General features: G+C 51.6%; 8 protein-coding genes across 8 annotated transcripts; 4 read left to right on the top strand and 4 right to left on the bottom strand.

Moving 5' to 3' along the window:
• Positions 1-3,142: 3,142 nt before the first annotated feature.
• On the top strand, positions 3,143-3,814 carry GCG54_00008235 (Protein bli-3; the record flags this gene model as incomplete). The annotated part of the gene is made up of 2 exons (XM_045408206.1): positions 3,143-3,340; positions 3,392-3,814. 2 exons carry the CDS (start codon positions 3,143-3,145, stop codon positions 3,812-3,814), a joined length of 621 nt encoding a protein of 206 aa, XP_045257940.1.
• A 108-nt stretch (positions 3,815-3,922) lies between these two features.
• On the bottom strand, positions 3,923-4,901 carry GCG54_00008234 (Diphthine methyl ester synthase; the record flags this gene model as incomplete). The annotated part of the gene is made up of 2 exons (XM_045408205.1): positions 3,923-4,648; positions 4,728-4,901. Coding segments are annotated over 2 exons (900 nt in total), but the record flags the coding sequence as incomplete, so codon positions are not given.
• Positions 4,902-5,349: 448 nt separating this feature from the next.
• Positions 5,350-6,063, top strand: GCG54_00008233 (U4/U6.U5 small nuclear ribonucleoprotein component snu23; the record flags this gene model as incomplete). The annotated part of the gene is made up of 1 exon (XM_045408204.1): positions 5,350-6,063. The coding sequence occupies one exon, from the start codon at positions 5,350-5,352 to the stop codon at positions 6,061-6,063; it is 714 nt and encodes a 237-aa protein (XP_045257938.1).
• Positions 6,064-6,612: 549 nt separating this feature from the next.
• GCG54_00008232 (Ubiquitin-conjugating enzyme E2 15) lies at positions 6,613-7,208 on the top strand (the record flags this gene model as incomplete). The annotated part of the gene is made up of 2 exons (XM_045408203.1): positions 6,613-6,778; positions 6,844-7,208. The coding sequence occupies 2 exons, from the start codon at positions 6,613-6,615 to the stop codon at positions 7,206-7,208; spliced, it is 531 nt and encodes a 176-aa protein (XP_045257937.1).
• Positions 7,209-7,731: 523 nt separating this feature from the next.
• On the bottom strand, positions 7,732-10,654 carry GCG54_00008231 (uncharacterized protein; the record flags this gene model as incomplete). Its single annotated transcript, XM_045408202.1, has 2 exons — positions 7,732-10,162; positions 10,224-10,654. 2 exons carry the CDS (start codon positions 10,652-10,654, stop codon positions 7,732-7,734), a joined length of 2,862 nt encoding a protein of 953 aa, XP_045257936.1.
• Positions 10,655-11,587: 933 nt separating this feature from the next.
• Positions 11,588-13,116, bottom strand: GCG54_00008230 (Serine/threonine-protein kinase Chk2; the record flags this gene model as incomplete). Its single annotated transcript, XM_045408201.1, has 2 exons — positions 11,588-12,490; positions 12,550-13,116. The coding sequence occupies 2 exons, from the start codon at positions 13,114-13,116 to the stop codon at positions 11,588-11,590; spliced, it is 1,470 nt and encodes a 489-aa protein (XP_045257935.1).
• A 1,029-nt stretch (positions 13,117-14,145) lies between these two features.
• On the top strand, positions 14,146-18,719 carry GCG54_00008229 (uncharacterized protein; the record flags this gene model as incomplete). The annotated part of the gene is made up of 5 exons (XM_045408200.1): positions 14,146-14,853; positions 14,917-16,107; positions 16,682-17,021; positions 17,087-17,927; positions 17,981-18,719. The coding sequence occupies 5 exons, from the start codon at positions 14,146-14,148 to the stop codon at positions 18,717-18,719; spliced, it is 3,819 nt and encodes a 1,272-aa protein (XP_045257934.1).
• A 361-nt stretch (positions 18,720-19,080) lies between these two features.
• Positions 19,081-20,337, bottom strand: GCG54_00008228 (putative D-xylulose reductase A; the record flags this gene model as incomplete). Its single annotated transcript, XM_045408199.1, has 4 exons — positions 19,081-19,256; positions 19,307-19,689; positions 19,748-19,978; positions 20,045-20,337. The coding sequence occupies 4 exons, from the start codon at positions 20,335-20,337 to the stop codon at positions 19,081-19,083; spliced, it is 1,083 nt and encodes a 360-aa protein (XP_045257933.1).
• Positions 20,338-20,649: the final 312 nt, after the last annotated feature.

Below are 20,649 nucleotides of genomic sequence, written 5' to 3'. Positions count from 1 at the left end.
ACTGGTATGAAGTTGGAGTGACGTTGAATTGGTTAGTCAGCTTGCGGGTCCAATGCAAGCGGAACTCGTCCGACAAAAGTGACGAATGAGACGTGGGTGGGAATTTGGCAGTTGATTGAGAGGAGCCGACGCAGGCAGGTTGGGCGTTGCTGCAGGTTTTCAGGTCAAATAAGCGGCGTCGAATTCAATCGCCGAAAAAGCTCATCGGGAAGTGAAAAAATTCGCAGCGATGAAAGCTCGGGGCAGAGTTTCGATGAGGCAGGGTATGACCGCTGAATGAACAAAGTCGTGTTTGCGATGCAACCGACGGCTCAATGAAGAAAGGTGAAACGAAGGTTTTGGGAGGGATGTGGGATGGGGCGTTCGTCCTGACGTTCGTGGAGGGGTCGATTGGGGGTCAGGGTCAGACAAGCAGAGTCAAGACGGAGGAAACGGAGAGGCGAGAGTGAAGGATAAGAAGGAAAGAAAGTCGAGACAAGGCGTATGAGTCGCGAAAATGGGGGAAAATCGAGCGGCAGTTGCGGATGACGATTCCAGGTGGCCGACGACGGTCGAGGATGGAGTCGGACGAAAAGCCAACGGGAGGCAATTAGTGCGGAAAGATGGCGAGGAGAGAGCGGATTGAAGTGTGAGGTGCTCTCTCGCTCTCCTGAGTCGGCGCGGCGTCGTATCGGTCGTGGAATTTCCGTCAGCGCGCAGTCCCGGGTAAACTCCGTGAATCAGTCGACAGGGGCGAGAGATTGCGGGCAGAGCGAAGACGGACTGGGGCAGTTCAGTCCTGGACTTTTCTGCATCGAAAGGTGGGATGAGGTGGAAAGGATGAAGATGGAGAAAAGGACGACGTTTGCTCCAAGGCGGGCAATCACGAGGAAAAAAAGACTGTGACTGACTATTGGCAGAGGAGACGGAAGGGGGGAGGGAGGCAATGGAAGGCAGGAAGCGACAAGCGACGGAAGGTCTGGCTGCAGGCAATGAATGATGAATGGGCAGGTGGGCAGTGGACGGAACGGTGGACGGTGGTCAGTGGCAGGCGCTGGTGCTGGCTGGATCTGCATGCATGGGGAAAGAAAGAGCAAGAGCCCGCCCAATGCCTTCCTTCCTCCACTGGCTGAGGTGCTGGCACCTACCTGAAGTGTACAGTGCCCGTCCAGTGAAAAGCCGTCTCAGCTTTGACGGTGCCGACGTCCGCCGAAACTCCGAACTGAGAGCTTCTTTCCATATTCGCATTTAGGCTCCTTCCTTTGCTCTGCGGCTGGCAGGGAAGCTGCAAGCACTGGCGATTCGGGAAGGCAGGTGCAGGAGCAGGAGCAGGAGCAAAAGCATCTACCTCAGTCCTGCCGTCCATCTGCCTTGATGCTCCCTTCAGCTATGGCATCTACGGCTAAGACTGTCTCCTCCTGCCTTGTGCCTGCTGCCAATGCGCCCTGCCTGAGGTGCAAATGCAGAATCTGGTGCAGAGAGAAGGAACGAGCCTGGACGGACTGCCACGAATTGACAATGCATCGGGGCAGGCAAGGGCAGCGGTGCACCAATTGTGTTGGCGACCTCCCGACAATGTGGGGCGGCTGCACTTGCCCGAAGATTACTCGCATCACAGCTGCATTGATGACTCTGAAGATTTCGATGCCCAGCGGGATGGGGGAATGACGATGCGTGTCCACGGATGCGCGAAGGGAAGGGGCCTGGACCTGGACCTGGCCGGGACCTGGAGCCCGGAGCGGGACAGTCTGGACGGATGGTGACGAGGGAGGGGGAGGGGCAGCCCAGCCCGCCATCCATCAGGCAGGTCGGCAGGCAGGGGTGCGTGGGTGCGTGGGTGAGGTGTCTTATCTGACGACTTGTTGTTTCGTGCTGCTGTCTCTCTCGCCTGTCGTCCTCACGGTCGGCGCCAGTCGTGTGGTACGTGGATGCTGCAGGATCGCGGAAGGCTTCAACATAGTTGCGCCTCTGCAAACTCTCAATATCAAAGGCACCGCACGCGTATTGGCGGACAGCGTGCCACTTCTGCTCGTTGCTCCAGCGGGAAGCTCCTTTTTAGACTCAAGTTGCCGCCGCGCCAGACGACCTTACTACAAAGTGCGAGAGCTTGAAGTGACTGACCCTGGCACGCCTGGCATCCGAAATTCAATGGGCATGACAATTGCGGGGGAGAGACCCAATTATGTACAACCTCTGTACTGTGGATGTAGCTTCCCGTAATGCCTTACGATCGCTGTTTGATCGCAAGATCGGATCGCGGAGCTGTCACGGCGGACATGGGCGTCGCGTCCAGTCTGGTCTTCGCTTCGTCTTCGCAGACGACCCCTCTCGTACATAAGATCCGGAAGCTGAAGCTCGGCCGAATTGCCTAGCCTGCTGGCTGTCACTCTGGCTTGTCTTGTGTCTCATGTCCGTGCGAGGGCATGAGCAATGAGAGGGCAGAAAAAGAAACAGAAAAAAAAAAGGGAAGAAAAAAAAAAAGGACGAGAGGCACAGACCCCGACAAGCTGAGTGACACTCCCCAAACGGGCAATTCCTGTACCACGCGACGTGGTGAATGGCTCCCTGCCATTGGGCGCAGGAAACTGCATCCATACGCTGTAGGTAGGAAGGTAGCTCAGACCTCTCAATGCTGCTTTCCCCTCAAAATCATCATCCGCAAATGTCACCCACTCGTGGCCATGGCCCAAACATCGAGCGGCGCACATTCTGGACCAGCGCCTAGAAGATGTACTACAGACGATCAATGATGAATTATCCCCATAAAATGCGTCCATCGCGGTGCCCCCATCGTGCCACATCGCGCTACGATTTGTGCACGTTGTGCAGCTTGTGCAGGAACCGCAGGTGCTCCCTCCGCTCTTGACGTCATGATGTCTTGCCCATTACAGCTCAAGCTCCCCAACGCTGGGGCAGCAGTCACGTAACGAGCGCCCTTCTATGATGAAATGGCCGTTCCTTCTGCAGCTGTGGTAGCTATGGCAATGAGGTCAGCTTGGCCTTGGGGTTCAAATAGGAGGAGCTGTCCAAAGTGCGGCTGATCAATCTTGTTCTCACACACAACATTTCACGATACTAGCAAACGGAGCTTCATCTGCGAACGACTGTCCAATTGACCTCGTCTGCAAACAAATCATTCAACAAACACCACAAACTAGTCACAATGTCTTTCTCCAACGCTTCCACCGGCGACAAGCCCGCCGACCCCTACAAGGCCACCAACAAGGACACCAATGTCTCCGTCAAGGACAAGGTCGAGGACCTCGTCAACTTCGCCAACAAGAGCAAGTTCGGCATGATGACGACCAGAGATGCCAAGTCGGGCGCCCTCGTCTCCCGCTGCATGGGTGTTGCAGCCACGGTAAGCTTATTTCCGCCCCATGCTGGCGCCAGAAATCCTAACGCCTCCCAGGAAAACGGCGGCATCGACCTGCTCTTCTTCACCAACACAGAGTCCCACAAGACGGATGAGATCGACAGCGATCCCCACGTCAACATCGCCTTCTACAACAGCTCCGGCGACTGGGCTTCCATCTCAGGAGTGTCAAGCGTCCTCACCGACCGATCCATCGTCAAGAAGCACTACAGCTCCTCGCTGAAGGCATGGCTCGGTGATCTCGGCGATGGCAAGCACGACGGCTCTGAGAACGACCCCCGTATCGGCGTCATCCGCGTCAAGACGGTCAGCGCCACGTACGCCATCAGCAACACCAACATCGTTGGCAAGGTTGCCCAGGTCGCCGAGGGCATCGTGACCGGCAGCCCTGCCCACGTCAACAAGCTTCGCGAGATCTCGTCCTCCGAGGTCGAGCAGTACCGCTCGGCTTCCTCTTAATTGCGGTGATTATGGTCAATGAAGAACATGTACATTAGCAGCGTCATTTGAGGGAATGAGGGAAAAGAATCAGCACCAACAACCCGAAGAACGGGACATGAATGATGACTATTGCTTCCCATAATCCGCCTCCCAGCTTTTGTCAAACGTCTCCTTGTTGAACGCGAATTCGCGAATGTAATCCCTCTCAAGCTCATGCGCCCTTCTTCCGAGCAGAACCATGCTGTGCAGCGGTCCTCCCAGAATATCATCCGTCTCGCACAGCTCCTTCAGCGTGCCCGCCACAAACTTCTCCGTCTTGCCGCCCACCCTCGCCGCGCCAACCGCCAGACTATCGGGCCCGTACACGCCCTCGCCCTTCTCCTCCTCAATCTCAAGCATCTGCGCCGCACACTGGCCGACCGTCATGTACCGCGGCGGCTCATAGATCTTGCGCCCGCGCGCCATGTTCTCGAGGCTCTGCTCCTTGACCTTGATGTCGAGCAGCACCAGCGTGTGCAGGCCGATGCTGCGGTTCTCGCGGATACGGTCGTAGAAGGAGGCCGGCTTCCAGTTATCCAGAAAAAAGACCATGGAGACGGTCTGGCCAAAGTTGTAGAGCTGCAGGCCCGTGGCGCCGATGCCGGACATGATGGAGGCGTTGGGGACGGTCGAGACGGGGATGCCGAGCTCGCGCGCGCGCAGGACGAGGTCGGTGTGCGTGGTCGCGCCGAAGGGGTCGCCGACAACTAGGAAGGCGACGTCGACGGTCTGGGCGTCGCGGAGGATCTCGTCGCTGTTGGACTCGACCATTTCGCGGTCGGCGATGACGACTTCGCGGCCGTAGTACTTCTCCTGCGCAGAGGGAATGATATGTTAGTCGGATTGGCCTACTCTAAGGGGTGTACAGAGGTGTGATTGGAGATAGACGCACCAAGATGGCCTTGTCCACGAGCAGGATGCTGGTGTAGGCTTCCAGGTAGACCCTGGAGGCCTTCTTGACGACCTCGAGGCCCTTGACGGTGATGTCTGTCTCGTCAGAGAGACCGAGACCGACGAGGTACAGCATTTTGGCGGCTCTGTTGGGGGTAAATAGAGGAAGGGATGAAGCTGTTTTGCTCTCGAGGTCGCAAAAGCAGAAGAATGAGTCGACGCCTTCTAGACCGAGCGCATGTCCATTTACTTTTTTTTTTTTCCTCTGCGGCTTTGGAGGGGGAGGGGTTGGAGGGGTAGGTAATTTTTAGCGCTGCAACCCCACCACCGAGACGCCCCTGGACCATGTCTCGTCCGCCCCTCCCAATTTTCCCTGGCCTGAATCCCTGCAGCCTCATCCGCTAATCAGGTCCCCAGTCAAGCCATATCTCCCAGACACCAAATTTCATCATCGACGCGTCTTGGGACTGTTGGCCGCGCTCTCCGAACATCAGTTATCCTACGTCGACCATCAATCACCATCAATCTCCCCAACTCGATTCATCGAAACCTGCGACGGGCGAGAATACAGAATACCGACCGAAACTACGCGTTCACGCACCGAAGCATCACAAACACACACAATGGCCGACAAGAACGGCAGCGCGTACGGCGCGCCCGCAGGCGACACCGACTTCCGCAAGACGTGGGACCTCGACGAGTACGCCGCAAAGGCCAAAGACCGCGAGGCCAAGGAGAAGGAGGAGTCCAAGGCGCGCTACGAGGCGAAGCTCGCGGGCAAGAAGTACCACAAGCCGCTGACGGGCAACGAGACGATGACCTCGGCGCGGCGCACCGTGCTGGACCTCAGCGCGCAGGTGGGCAAGACGCAGCTCGTCCCGGCGGGCGCGGGCGTGGGCAAACGCGGGCGCGGCGCGGGCTTCTACTGCGAGGCGTGCGACCTGACGTTCAAGGACAACAAGCAGTTCGTGGAGCACCTCAACACGCCGCAGCACCTGGCGAACACGGGGCAGACGACGGAGGTGCGGCGCGCGACGGCGGAGGAGGTGAGGGAGCGGATTGAGATGCTGTGGCAGCGCAAGGTGGACTTTGAGAAGGAGAAGGTGACGAGTCTGGAGGAGAGGCTGGCGCTGCGGGAGGAGGAGAGTTTGAAGGAGGCGGAGGAAAGGAGGAGGAAGCGGAAGGAGGCGGATGAGCGGAGAAGGGTGAAGGCGGAGGAGGCGGAAAAGGTGAAGACGGAGTATGGGGAGGATGTGAGGATTGAGGGGGAGCACGACGAGGATGATATGATGGCTGCGATGGGGATTAGCGGGTTTGGGACGTCGAAGAAGAAGTGATTGGTGGATGGTTGGATCAGCATGCAACACAAATGATACCCCCTCCCTCCAGTCTGGTAAGGGTTTAGAGTTGAGGATATGACAATGCAAGTAGGTGAAATCTGGTCATGGGCTATGGAATTGGGTGATGATGGTATCGGTGGTCGGTCAGGCATTTGGGTGTCTTCACCGAAGCTAGTCGGTGAGCCTCGGTGAAGACGCCACCCCCGGCCCCCTGCAGTTCGGGTAACCCCACACGCAATGGCTCCGATTTCGACGACCTCACCACACGACAGCTCCGTTTGCCTTCTATCTCCTCCCCGCCATCCACAGCAACGCTGTCGTCTAAACGCGTCCTCGACCCTGCGAAACCACGGGCAAACCCGAATCACTGCGACGATTTCCCCCGTCGAGTCGTCCCTTCTACGCGTTACCTTGCCTTCCTCGCCGATTGGATCAGAGTTCCTTCTTTGGCCCCTAGACACGAGCTGCCTTGACGCAACCGAGGAGAAAAACCCCGAATCGATTTTACGTACCGAACGAACACACATCCACAAATAAATTGCACCGATGGCCTCGTCATCCGCAGCGGCGGCCTCGTTGCTGCGCCGCCAGCTCAAGGAGATGCAGACGGGGAAGGACATCCCCGGCATCTCGTGCGGCCTGGTCAACGACAACAACATTTTCGAGTGGGAGGTCATGCTCATGATCAGCGACGACTGCAAGTACTACGGCGGTACGTTCTCCATCCTCTTCACCCCATGCCTATCCCACACCAGCTAACGCTCCCGGCCCGCACAGGAGGAAACTTCCGCGCCCGCCTCACCTTCCCGCAGACCTACCCCCTCATGCCGCCCTCCCTCACCTTCCAGACCCCGATCCCGTTCCACCCGAATATCTACTCGGACGGCCGGCTGTGCATCTCGATTCTGCACCCGCCGGAGGAGGACCAGTACGGCTACGAGGCCGCCTCGGAGCGCTGGAGCCCCGTGCAGAGCCCCGAGACGATCCTGCTGAGCACAATCAGCCTGTTCCACGGGCCCAACGACGAGTCGCCTGCCAATGTTGAGGCTGCGCGCATGTTTCGCGAAGAGAGGGAGGGCAAGAATAAGGATTTCCGCAGGAGGTGTAGGGCTTGTGTGCGGGAGAGTCTGGGTGAAGACTGAAGGCGAGCGGATGAGATTGCTGGTCTGGGAGGGTTTTCAACGGTGATGGAGAAACACGGCTGCATCGTGGCGTTTGGTGGGGGTGAAAGCATTTTCCGAGCTGGGCTGTTATTCAGATTGATGCGTATTATGGTGCTTTTGACCAACTGTGATCTGATCAAAGTGAACTCGTAAGGTTTTCATAGCCCATCCTCAGATTCATGGTCATGGCGAGTCCCATCATAGTGAGTGAAGATTTTGTTTATTACGGCATGCAACTCAAGGATGCAGTAAATGCTGCAAAGGACATTCGTACTCAAGGATTGCTAAGTGCGCCCGTAGAGTGGTTTGTCCCCCAACTCACGAGATACGGTTTTAACTATGAGGCCCGCTCAGATCAAGGTAATGCCACGCGATCTGCATTCCACAACTTGCCGACATCAAGCCAAATGAACGGCTAACTTGAGTGTCCACACACGAGTCAGAGGCACATACATAAAAAGAAAACAAACACAACTTCTCTACAAGCAACATTGGCCCCCCTCTATGTTTTCTTTTTACCCTTACGGCGAGCAGGCCTTTTTCCTTTCTTCTTCGGCTGTCTTTGATCGGCGGACGTATCTGATGGGAACAATGACTCAAGTGCTCTAATTTTATCCTCGGGAAAGGTATTGGTTTCCCTCAGATGCTGCATCACGTCGACATCTCTTTGGCCAGGTATGAATGCCACTCTTGCCGCCCCATTCTTGGCCATTATCTCGCATGCTTCGTATCCGTTTCGTGGTCTCAATTCGTGGGCCGGACTTGAGAGTCTGGTGAAAAATGTTTCCCAGACGCTGAGCAAACGGGGACACCTCCCGCTATTTTGGGGTTGAACAATGTGTTTCTTGAATCCGTCGATCTTGAGTACGTTGTTCAGCAACTCCAAGTCGACAAAGTCCGACATGACTTCCCGAGGACGGTCACCAACTTCAATATACCCTGAGCCGCGAAGGATATGTCGTAGGATAGAATCGCTCTTTCGGTCCTCGTAGTATTGGATGTAATTGGCGTGTTGATCGCTCTGCTCGTATTGATATTTTTGAATTAGTATGCGTGCCTGAGAAATTGCTAGTAATCGAAAAAGTCCATCCACATTGACATCCTTACGTCCCAGGAGGGATTCTGTGCCGGTGTTGAGGACTTGTATGAGCTCTTCGCATCGACGAAACAGCATGTAGCCATCATTGTAAGCCAGGTCATCGGTCCAAGAACTCGTCTCTTGAAGAATGTATAAAAACCATCGTATGAAGTCCGTATTGACATTTTTGTGGATCGTGGTGGCCGAAAGAACGCAGAGGCAGGATCTCGCTAAGAAGTATCGATCAAGATAGATTCGGTCATCAATCGCAGGCCAATTCTCTCTCTGTTGGAGAAACTCAACCACCGTTCGGTGGAGAAAGCCCAATCGAATGTTGGTGTGATGGTAGGGGAGGTCAGAGTTGGCGACTTGCCATGCCTGAACCAGATCACGACAATGTGATAGCAGTCTTTCTTTGTACCGAAGGAGACTTCTCGTGCCCCCATCAAAGTCATTGGAGAGGTTGATCTCGTCAATGATACCTGGATCACCAGTCTGTAGCTCGCCATGGTGAAGTGACTGCTGGTTGTTTCTTGCGTTGGCAGTTTCTCGCAGTGTCTCACACCGGGAACTTCCGGTGCTCGAGCTCTTCGTCTCCATTTCCAGAACTAAATTGGAATTTCGAGCCCTGAACAATATTAAAGGCAATGGCGCATTGGCCATCAGCAACATGGAGAAGACTCTGACCACCTCAGGCTTGTACACGTCTTCAATAGATTCGACCATCCTCTTCAAGAAAGGTTCAAGACCACGGGGAAATTCAGAGACCCTTCTTTGCAAAAGTTCGAGCCCATCGTTGTTATCGAGGCCTCTTAGAAGTGATTTCACAACTAGAGAAACCCAAAAGAACACTCCTTCAGCTTTCGTTGAGATAGAATCGATCAGCATTTCTCCTTGCGCTTGATGTGATGACTGAAGCGTCTTAAATTGTTCGTTCTGTTCTAAAGTGTTTTGAACGTAGAGCCGCATATCCTCGGACGTGAGACTGTGCATTTCAATTTGACCGTATGCATTGCTGAACGCGTTGTGGAACTCCTGCCAGGGTCTACTGGCACAGCAGACCTTAATCTCGGGCGACTTCGTGATAGTATGCAGGAATGTCGTTATATCGGTAACCTGGCCACTGTACTCATCAAGCCCATCGACTAGGATGAGGATGCGGTAGGGAAATGTCTTAAGGGTTTGAAGATGATCAAATGCTTCATAAAGATCTTCTAGGGTCCATGACTCCAGGTATTGAAATTGTCCCAATACGCGATCCGGTAATACTTTGCTGATGACATCCGGGGCAGTGGATAAAATTTGGAACAATAACGTCCTCAGCAAGCCTTCTAGGGATTTCTGTAGTTTAGTTCCCCCAAACCAAAAGAAGTGGCTAGCGATGAAGAGTGGCTTAGGGTTCGCCCACGCCATTGCGAGACGTTTCGTCGTCTCGTGGCCTGAGATGAATTTCATCAATGTCGACTTTCCAGAGCCAGGTTTGCCTGTGACCCAAAAGATGCCGTTAGACCCTTTAAGCCAATTCACGAAGTTGCCAGGGCCATTTTCGTGAAAGATCCAATCGAAAGTGTCCTTGTGTGCTTTGGGGATCTCGTTTTGTCGTTCCTTGATTTGCGTGAAATGAAGACTTTCGAGGATAGCCCTAGTGATGCCATGGCTTTTGGCTTCCTCAGCGGATGCTGTCAGGGCTTGAGCCAATTCATTTACTCCGCCAGATTCTGTCTTCGACTCCCACTTCAAAAGGTCCTTTACCTGCTGGGCCATAACATCCAATTTCTGTTCAGTGACCCTATTCCACGCCTTTGACGCTTGTCCCCAGGCGTCCACAGATATCGCAAGGGAACGATGATGTTCGCTGGATAACCTTAAGTTCAGACTGCTGACTTCTAGTCATACCGGAGACACACCATACGTACTAGAATAGCCCTTGAAGCCTGAAACAGATCTGCGCCCTGATATCGACCAAATCGGCTTGGAGGCCTTCTATCATGTTACGTTTCCAATAAGAAAAGATTGAAATCTTAACCTTGGTCAACATTCGGTGGCGCTGAGATTGAGGGAACCTCAAACGGTCAACCTCGGTACTCAGTTTCGTCGCTGTTTTGATGCACCTTGTCAACAGCGGGGCCAAGTCATCATCCTTCACTACAGCCTTGTCTTTCTTCAGCCGGAGGCAATGTTCCTCGAAATCGGAGCACGTAAGCGCAATTTCCCCGTTGCGCTGAGCAATTCCATCAATATCAATGTCGCGGTACGTCGCGATGATGGTTTGTGTGGCTTTGAAGCCGAGTTCGAGAAATTGAAAGATGTTGGCCGCGATGCCGAGCGCTGCGAAGGCCTCGGCCATGACGGAGCCGATAAAATGAATGGCTAACGCTGTTGGCTAGCAAAGACCCGTCGGGGTTTTACCCGTAAGATCAGAAGATGTCGAGAAGAAGAGTATTGTATTAATCAAGAGGAGAACGAACAGTGTGGAGAAACAGAGCCTGATGATATCTAAGCAGCCTGATTGCGCAGTCAAATACATCAGCTGACAGGCGTTCGTGTGGCACACCACCCGTAGCTTTCGAATCTCACCATGCAACCATTGGCTCGCTTATGTGCCTGATGCTAATTTTACATTGGTAAAAGACGCCATAGGTTCACATTGGAGCTGAGGAAAATCCCGCGCCCAGCGATCAATATCCATCCGACTGCAGATTCCGTATTCTAGTTATGACATTGCAGATGGCCTGAAGCAATCATACGGATGCAGCGTATGTCCTCGTCCATGCGTTATATCGGGTCTTAGTCGCGAAGCTCTTGAAGTCATGTGTCGTTCACGTATGATGGCCGGGTCTATCGATTCTTTCTGGGTAGATCTACCCCTACACGTCTTAAAACCCAGTCCACTGGCACTGGATGGGATGCGTGCGGATTCGCGGAAAATTCCCAGCTATCATTAGCAGAATCAATGGACTTATCAACTGGGTCGTCAAGGTCGCCGTCCGGCCAACGCGACGAAGAGATAGCGAAGGTAAGTGGAGAATATCTGCTGCATACAATTGGAGTCCATGTGGCTTCCAAATATTCGACAGCTTTCTTGGATATGGAAGCTGGCCTTAGCAGAGAAATACATTGAAAATCATTAATGCTGCGTCGCAAATCTTCAATGAGTTCGAGTAAGAGTGCAGATTTAACAATGTAAAATCCCCATTGTGGAATGGAGGAATTCCCTTCAGAAAGTCACAGACGCCACCAAGCCCACGTACAATTCTTTAAAGACCAATGTAACAACTCCTTAGCTGTCTATCCTTAACCCATTCTTGAACAGATACACGGTGTCTTCTCTCGCCCTCTTCAGGACCCTTTTAAGTCGATCGCACAGTAGCCCCGCTTCGATTCTTTCCTCGACCTTGACCTTGATCATATCGTTCTCAATAATATCTAGCAGGTGCCCAAATGCCGTGTCTTCGCCACATTTAGCAAGACTCCTCAGATCTCTGAACGCGTTTTGCACTTCATGAAGTACAACTGGCTCATTCTCGACTTTCTCATAAAAGTAAGCTTCATCACCCGGTGTTTTTGCCTTTCTAACGGCATCAAAGGTCTTAACGGCTGTATTCCTGCGTGCGATCCACAAGGTGAACTCCAAGAAGATACATCCAAGTGACCAGATGTCATATTTACGCGATCTTGTCTTTGACGAATCTCCTTCGGGGGCTTGGTAAGCAGGAGTCGTTGCTTTTGTTGTCGTGGGGTCGTTTCTCTGCAATGTTCCCAGAACATGTACCTTGGAAATGCCAAAGTCAGCGACTTTCAAGATGCCGTAGCCTCTGGTTTTGAAATGAAGGATATTTCCAGGCTTCAGGTCTCCGTGGCGACAGTTTTCCTGGTCTTTCATCTCGTCATGGAGAGCCTGGAGGGCCTCAGCTAGGCCAAGCATCTGTTCTAGACCCCATAGCGCAAGTTCTGGCGATCTATCTTCGGCGTCCATATTCTCCCATACGTCGACGAGATCCCCGCCATCTGCCCAGGGGAAAATGATATAGTTCTTGTTCCCTTGCCTGAAGGAGTCAAGTTTCTGCGTGATGTGCTTCGCGTGCTTTAAATCACGTATCTTGTCGAGGTTGTTGAACTCTTGTTGAAAATCCTGCTTGTACTTGAACTCTTTCAGTGCGACTTTGAGCCTTGGAGTTTCATTCTATCAATCAGATCAGCCATCCAGAACGGATCTATCATTCGCGAAAGAATTGCACCCACCTCAAATCCCTTTTGGTGAGAAGGGTGAACCATGGCCTTGAATACAACATTGTTGTTTGTACCTTTCACCTCGTCCACGGACGAGAAAGGAAGAGGGCACATTGGATCAATGGTTTGATGATTGCCTGTGGTACTGAAGACAGGCGCCAAAAATAGCCACTGCTTATCGACGAACACGTCCAGCTTTGGTAACTCCCAATCGGCAGGCCAGTCGAACCGCTTGTTGCTGCTCCTCTCGCATGTTAAGGAATTACCATTCTTGGTCAAAGGAAGATCATGATCTGTAAATTGGGCGTCGAGGAGAAGCTTGACTCCCCAAGGCTGGCTGAGATACACGCAGGTGGCAAATAACTTTCGTCCCTTTTCCATCACTCTCTCGGTTAGCTTGACCCTCGCTTGTCGTTTTGTTCGAAACAAGGAAAACATTCCTCGCTTATGTGCTTGTCGAAGCTCTTCTTCGACGGTCTCTTTGGTAACGAGTTGCTCGAGCTCGCTCCTTGCAATGTACCTGCGGTTTCCCAGTTTGTCTTCGCTATAGGCCTCGCCTAACTTCGCAAACAAATCCATGGATAAGAGACCTGAGTTTGTTTTATCTAAAGATTATGGTTGCGTTCGGTCAACGAGAGTTGGTACAAGACCTTGTCGTAAGCCAGGTGTGCCAATTTTGTTGGGATGCGACAAAATTATCTGCCACTGATGACTTGACGGAATGCACTGCTCTTATAAAGCTACGAAAAATAGCTACATGATTGATCTTCGGGAGCTGGATTACGCGCTTCACTGATGCCTGCCTGTCACAGCCTCGTTGGCAAGAATTCTTCCCAGGAATGGCGTGGTATCGTGCGGTAAATACCTCACTATACCACCAGGCTGGGTTATGCAAGTAAATTGTGAAAGAAATGGTGGCTGCGTCGTTGAACCATGTGACAGTCATTATGTGGGCAGTGTTCTGCATACTTGGGAACTAATACATGCGCCCCCGCAGCCTGCGTGGTGACTATGTTGGTATACCGACAGCCCCGAAACTCCACGTAGTGGTTGCATTATGCATGATCAACCATTCAAAATCCGCACCTGCAGCAGACCAAGTGAAATTCCGCATGATGCATGCAATAATTCTTACATGGTGCATAATGGCTACATGCCCTGCTATCGACCTAATACGTCCCGAAGCAGCTGCTTTAATCGTTGGCAGCCATATTTCATAGAGCTTACCCCCCAAAATAAAGCTACGATAGGCTGCCTCGTTTTCATACTGGACACAGTTCGTTGGCGCCATAATTCCTGTGCAGAAAAGATACCGGCTAAATGGGCCAATGGCAGTGGGTGCATCAGTTGACCTGCGGTTGCTTCGCAAAAGGAGAGGAGCAAGTCATACCAAGCAACGGGCCCCGGCCTGGAGAGAGCGTTCTGTCACAGACAATATCCTTCCGAAGGACCCCATCAATAAGCTCCCGATCTCCGACAATGGTCACAAGTCTTAGCCGTATCAAAACAGCCTCTTCGAATAGTACAGCTGGCGGGCCCAATCAGCGCAGTCTTTCCTGGTCTCAACGGGTATCTGGTCGTAAGATTAGACCCCAGATGCCCGGCACAATGTCAGAAATATCACTACAAGGCAAAATATTCGCAGCGACCGTCCAAACGACGTATGAACAGAGTGAGGGACCGAGATCCCCTGAAGGAGGAGGGCAGAATGGAAGAGAACTACAAGGTAACCTGGAGGACGAGGACTCTGAGCTGGAAGATGACGACTCAGAGCGTGCATCACCACCGTGGATTCCGTTGTCTGAGGTCAAAGACGTGGTAAGCGCAGCAGAAGATGAGCTGAAGACCCTGCAGCTCTCACGAGTTGATCGTGATAGATTGCAAACATTCATCAGCAAGGCACAGCGGCTGTGTGCTCTTCTCATCCATATCGATCGCCTACATTGGATCGAGGCCTTCTGCGAGCAGAATTTTGGAGATGCAAGATTTCCAGTCAAAATTGTGCAGAAGAACAAAAACACATGTACAGTGCGGCGATTCAAGACCAAGGCAACCTTGTCTGAGGCATCAGTCGACATACACATTGCAAAGCCAGATGATAGAACAATCATTCACACGATTGAAGATCCCCACCAGTGGTTTTTCTTCCCTCCCGTATTTTCGAAAAGCGGCTCTCCCTATACGTTCGACCCGCGATGCAGGTTGCCATTCCTGAAGGAAATCACCCACAGAGCAACAAATTTCAGTGCGGTGACCGAACGTGTCATTCACAAAAGTCACCTGGATTTTCCAAAGTTCCCAAATGATGACCAAGTTGTAGGTTATCTACATTCATGTGCCTTTTGAGTGGGGAGCAAATAAAAGCTGAATGTTCTACAGGGTACTGTGGTCGATGATGATGGAAATCCTCATGTCGCTGTGAAGGAACTCACTTCGGAAAAGTGGTTCGGGCCGCGATTCAAGGAAGTCGTCAAAAACGAGGAGGCAGTTCTGGTCCACTTTCAAGAGAAAAAGCACGACCACTTCATCAAGGCCATTGCCAGATATACCCAATCACGAAAACATTACTTTGTTTTCCCGTGGGCGAAAGGCGGAAATCTCCACGACTTCTGGGAGAAGCAACCTAGCTTGAGCGACGACTGCCTTAATTTCAGTCGCGAAACCTGGAACACATTCGTCAAATGGTTCTTTCGACAAATTCTTGGTATTTCTGGCGCCATGAAGAGCCTTCATTTCCCGGTCAACAATCCAGGTGGTTCATGCCGCCATGGCGACCTCAAACCCGAGAACATACTTTGCTTTTGCGATGTTTTACCTGGCCCAGGTCAGGTACCAACCAACGTAAAGCTGGTGATTGCCGACGCAGGGCATGCGAAAATCCACCAGAAAGCAACAGAATTTCGGCCTGACCCGACGAGAACCCCGCGTGGGACACAACGATATACTCCCCCAGAAGCTAACAACCCAGGCGAGACCGAGAAGCCCACATCACGACGATACGATATCTGGTCTCTCGGATGTATGTATCTTGAGTTCCTCATCTGGATTCTATATGGGTACAAGGGACTACTCGATTTCTATAATGACGTTGGTAATGAGTTCTTTTCCACCACTGGAGGAAACGTTCAAGTGAAATCTCAAGTTCAGGGCTGGATCGACGCCATCAAGGTTGATCCGAGATGCGCGCCTTTCACATCAACCGCAGTTGGGAGATTGGTCCACCTCATCGAAGCCAGGTTATTGGTCGTCAATATCGAGATCGAACCCAAAGACAACACTGAATTGCAGGAAGTCAAGGATCTCGGAACGATGGGAACTGGCCCCAAATTAATTATTCGGCCGCCGACTATAAAGATCAACCCAGAGCCGACACTGGCAAGAGCTGATGCAAAAGAGATGGTAGAAGAGATGGAAACTATTGAAGCCGCAGCGGATAAAGGTTTGATTGAGTGGATTAACTGGGATGGCATGGAACAAGCATCCAAACTGGGAACACCGCAAACATCTGATACCCTTCTTTCCGACAAGCAATTGAAGACACTCAATCAACGGCGCCATAGCTTATCAGTGGTTTGGAAAGTCCTGTCTTTGTACTCATAGACACTCACTAATATCAACTACAGACTCAGAAAAGTGAGGTAGGGACCTCTCCAAGTATATCCTCACGTTTGAGGTAGTTTCATTCTTGCTTCGTTGTTTCTGGGACTGACGTAGTCCGTGTGGCGTTAAAAGAGAGTTAGTTACTTCTATCCCTGCTGTATGGCCGGTGCCCCGCTATATATTGACGTCGAGTTCAGTACGTACGTAACAGCCCCCAGAATGTAGCAGAGCGAGGCTAGGCTTACAACTGCTCGTGGGTTTCTTGCAGATGGTAATTGTTGATTTCTCCTGACCCTCGGGTTGACGTTGCTAATGTCGCTTTCTTTTATGGTATCGAAGTTTGTATGTAATATTATTTCTTTCTTTACTTTCACAGGCTTCAAGCTGATCAGCACTCATTCAGACAGTGGGTTACAGCCCCTAATGATCCGTGGAACTAAGTCTGAACATCATAAACTGATAATGTTTGAATTCTTCAATAGCCGGTAAGAAACCCTTCATGATTTTGACGAGGCCAGGATGCTAAACGTCTGTAAATGACTAGCTTGACAACAGCTGGAAGTACACTTCTGATAGCAGCCTTGCCAGCTACATCGTCCGTCAAAGTCCAAACACAATCCGACACCAGCACTTGATTTCCAAACTCTGCGAATATTGCGAGCAATATCGACTTTGGCTGCCTGACTACAGATTCTCTGTGAAGTTGCTTGACCTTGTCAGGAGGTCTGACCGGTGCAACTTCTGCCGAGTTTTACACAGATGCATGAAAGATCGAGCAGCGCTCAGCCGGGATGTGATCACGTTTTTAAGATCAGACTCAAGCTCAGCACTGACCTTCCATGAGAAACACCTTCGCCCAGTATTCTCCCTGTGTACTACAATTAGTAAGTGGACTCTCGTATGACTGTTTAAAGCCTTTATGTGTGTCGGTCTGTTCAACTGGGGAAAGGTCGAACCCCGCTGATTGCTAAAGGCTCAAAGCGGCTCGCAGAGAATGATGTTCATATGGGTTTTCCTGCTCTGTTGCCTGCAGGCAGCGACACGCACATTAGAATACTCGCGGAATGGCTCAGTATCTGCGACAAGAAGCACAAACACCACCAATCTGGAGGCGATTTTGTCCCATCTCGGCTCTTGGACCTTGGATACAAGGAGTGCAAGAAAGTGCGACTCGCGTCCAGTGTTACGGACAAGACCTCTATGCGCTATGCAGCCTTGTCACATAGATGGGGCTCCCCTAACGAAGCAAGACCGGAGAGTGTAACGTTCCCCGTCACAACATGTGAGAATCGACACCTCATTGAGAGCCCCCAGGGAATGGATGATATTGTACTGCCCCAAACCTTCCAGGATGCCGTTTGTATTACCAGAAGCCTTGGTATACGGTATCTTTGGATCGATTCCTTATGCATACTTCAGAAGACTGGGAAAGGCCACGACTCAGAACATGTGGAAGACTGGAGAAGAGAGTCACAACGCATGGAAAAGGTGTTCAGTTCCGCGTACTTCACGATTGCGGCTAGCTGCGCAGATCATATGTTTGATGGGTTTCTGAAGGCACGAAGCCCGAGAGACGTTGTCACCATGACTACGAATGATGGTGAAAAGTTTCATGTGTGCGAAAACATCGACGATTTCGATCATGACGTCGAACAAGGTAAATTGAACAAGAGGGGCTGGGTATTACAAGAACGCGCTCTATCACGTCGAACATTTCACTTCACGAAGGGTCAGACATATTGGGAGTGCGGCGAGGGCATAAGATGCGAGACGTTCACTCAGACCACGAAGTAAGTTATCCAAGATGATAAGGAGTCAATAGATTAACAACCATGTCACCCAGTCGCAAAGCAGCCTTTCTTGGTGACTCAGACTTTCCTAATGCTGTTAAGTCCGATAAGCAAGGGAGACAGCTTAAGCTTTACCATGAGCTTTACGAAAGATACTCCTCCTTGGACCTTTCCAGCCGAAAGGATAGGCCGGTGGCAATTGCAGGGCTTGAGAAAAGACTCATATCAGCCTTGTGCTCTCCAGGAGGTTACGGTATTATGCACTTAAACTTTCCCAGAGACCTTTTGTGGCAACGTCAGGATCAGAATCGTTCACTAGAGCGCGTGACGTTTGATCACTCGTCCAGAGTACCGTCATGGTCATGGATGGCTTTCCATGGAGAGATAAGATACATGAATGTTCCACTGGGAGACGTCATTTGGGAAGAACGTATTATTTCTCCTTTCCAGCTCAGCGACCTGGCCACAGACACAGGTTACGATACTCAGCATCCACATGAGTTCAACGCCCCGATATCGGTGCTGACGAGTGAAAGAGAACCTGGTCAGACTATAGACAGGCCGAGACTGCTGATACAAGACGATATGAACTTTTCGCTTCAAGAACCAATCAAGTGTATCGTCGTTGCAAGAGGCAAGAGAAACCTACAGCTGTACGCTATTCTCGTGCACCTGGTTAAGGAAGAGGATGGAGTTCAGATTTTCGAGAGGTCTGGCGTGGCGTTTCTAACGAAGAACGATATCACAGTTGAAACCAGCGCAGAGCACCCTTGTATAGGAAGGATTCGATAGCAATGCGCACAACCGTCAGTTGGGGAGGGGGGAACTAGCGGTTCGACATCGAAATATGCAAGATCCTGGCGGGAGAAGCTTTCAACAAGCCGTCTTCCATGATTGTTTCGGTTATGTCATTGGGAAATAGTGGTTCAAAAATCCAGCAACTACAGATTGATCACAGTAGCTTATCTCCCTCATCTTTCTAGCTGCAGAGTGCTGTATTGTTTTGTGAAGAATTCCTTTGTAGATTCAAGCATGACCAGGGATACATGATTGGGATACTTTAAGCAAAACGTGCTTAGAACCTCATTTATTGTATGGATCCATGCCCCTGCCCGTGTCTTGTTTGTACAGTACGGTCTGAGCTGACTCGAGGCTACTTTTGGTTCATTATCACGATCTTGATGTCCTTCCTCCCGTGCTGCGCCTCGAATGCCTGTGCAGCTTCGGTCAGAGGGTATGTTGATGTAATCAACGGCTTGAGATCGACGAGCTTTCTCTCCAGAAGACTGATCGCGTCTGCAAAACAGCCCGGCGTATACCTCACAGTACCTGTCTCATTATGAGAACAGTTTCAACGGCAGCAAAAGGTCATAACTTACCCCTGATATTGAGCTCCTTCGCCGTGACCAAGAATAGGGGCACCGATGTGAACTGTTCACCCAGTCCAGCTTGAATGCAACTTCCACCTGATTTTAGCATCGCGACTGCCATTTGGATACAGGCTTCTGCTCCACTGGCCTCAACTGTGACGTCAAAACCGTTGCCAAGGTCGTGTTGGGAGTTGACTTTCTTGGCGTATTGCTGATAGAAGGAGAGGGAATCTACAGATGGATCTTCGTTTTTCGGGGGAACAATACCGACGGTCGCGCCGTACGTCTCTGCGAATTGCGTCCGAGATGATTCAATGTCAAACATGATGACCTTCTTGACACCGTATGCCTTTGCGACAGCAAGTACTAGGAGACCCAAAGGACCACATCCACTGAAAGAGAGAAGCGTCAGCATGGCCGGCCATCCTGTATGCATGTAGAAGACCATACAAGATAGCCATCGTTTGGTGAGCGTGTAGAGAGGCTCTCCTGGCGAGTTGAACCGCAATGGCGAGCGGTTGGATCGCGCCCGCCTCCTCCCAAGAAATTGAGTCCGGGATGGGCACCGTCATTGAGGCCGTGCAGGTGAAGTACTGGCAAAGTGTGCCATCGGTGGGGTCGAGGCCGCAGTACTTCAAGTTTGCGCAGATGTTCGGGTTGCCCTTGACACAAAACTCGCAACTATTTCAACTAGCGTCAACACTCTTCGTAATTGAAATTTAAGACAGATGAAACCTGAAGCCATACTTCATGCACGCGAAACCAGGCTCTACAGCCACTCTCTGTCCCACAAAGCGGTCCTTGACACTCTTTCCGATCTGAATGATGATACCCGAAGACTCGTGCCCAAGGACGAGTTGGCAAGATACCTTGTCGCTTTCCCAATTGTGGCAGTCTGAACCGCAGATACCTGTCGCAACGATTTCAACGAGCACTTCGTCGTCGCCTGGTGGGCGTACAGGACGTTCTTGGATTTCTAATTTCTTAGGTCCAACCCAGACCACGGCCTTGTTGGATGTGAGAAGGCTTGTCTCCATCATTCTGTCAAGTGATTCACCCTGATAACGGAATGATGAAGCCTTTTCTTCGTTGCTGTGCGCTGCTTGGCGATGCGAATGCGGGTCAAAGCGACGAAAAGAAGGGGTGGCACTCAGATCGAGGCGGAAAATCGTTGGTCGAGCTTGAAAAAGCCCAAGGACAGGGGGCCTATGCTAATTTGCAGATTGAGGCTGAAATACTTTTGGAGAGTGAGATGCATCCTCACGCCTTCAACGTAGACCCGTCCTCCTGTCAACATATAACTTCCCCTCGCCTTCGGCATGGATCCCGGGCCGAAAGTCGGTACGGAGCTC

The sequence above is a fragment of the Colletotrichum gloeosporioides genome (genome assembly GCF_011800055.1).
Source record: "Colletotrichum gloeosporioides strain Lc1 chromosome Unknown consensus_91, whole genome shotgun sequence".
NCBI lineage: Eukaryota > Fungi > Ascomycota > Sordariomycetes > Glomerellales > Glomerellaceae > Colletotrichum > Colletotrichum gloeosporioides.
The sequence above is the reverse complement of the archived record's forward strand: the minus strand, read 5'-3'. Positions and strand labels throughout refer to the sequence as shown.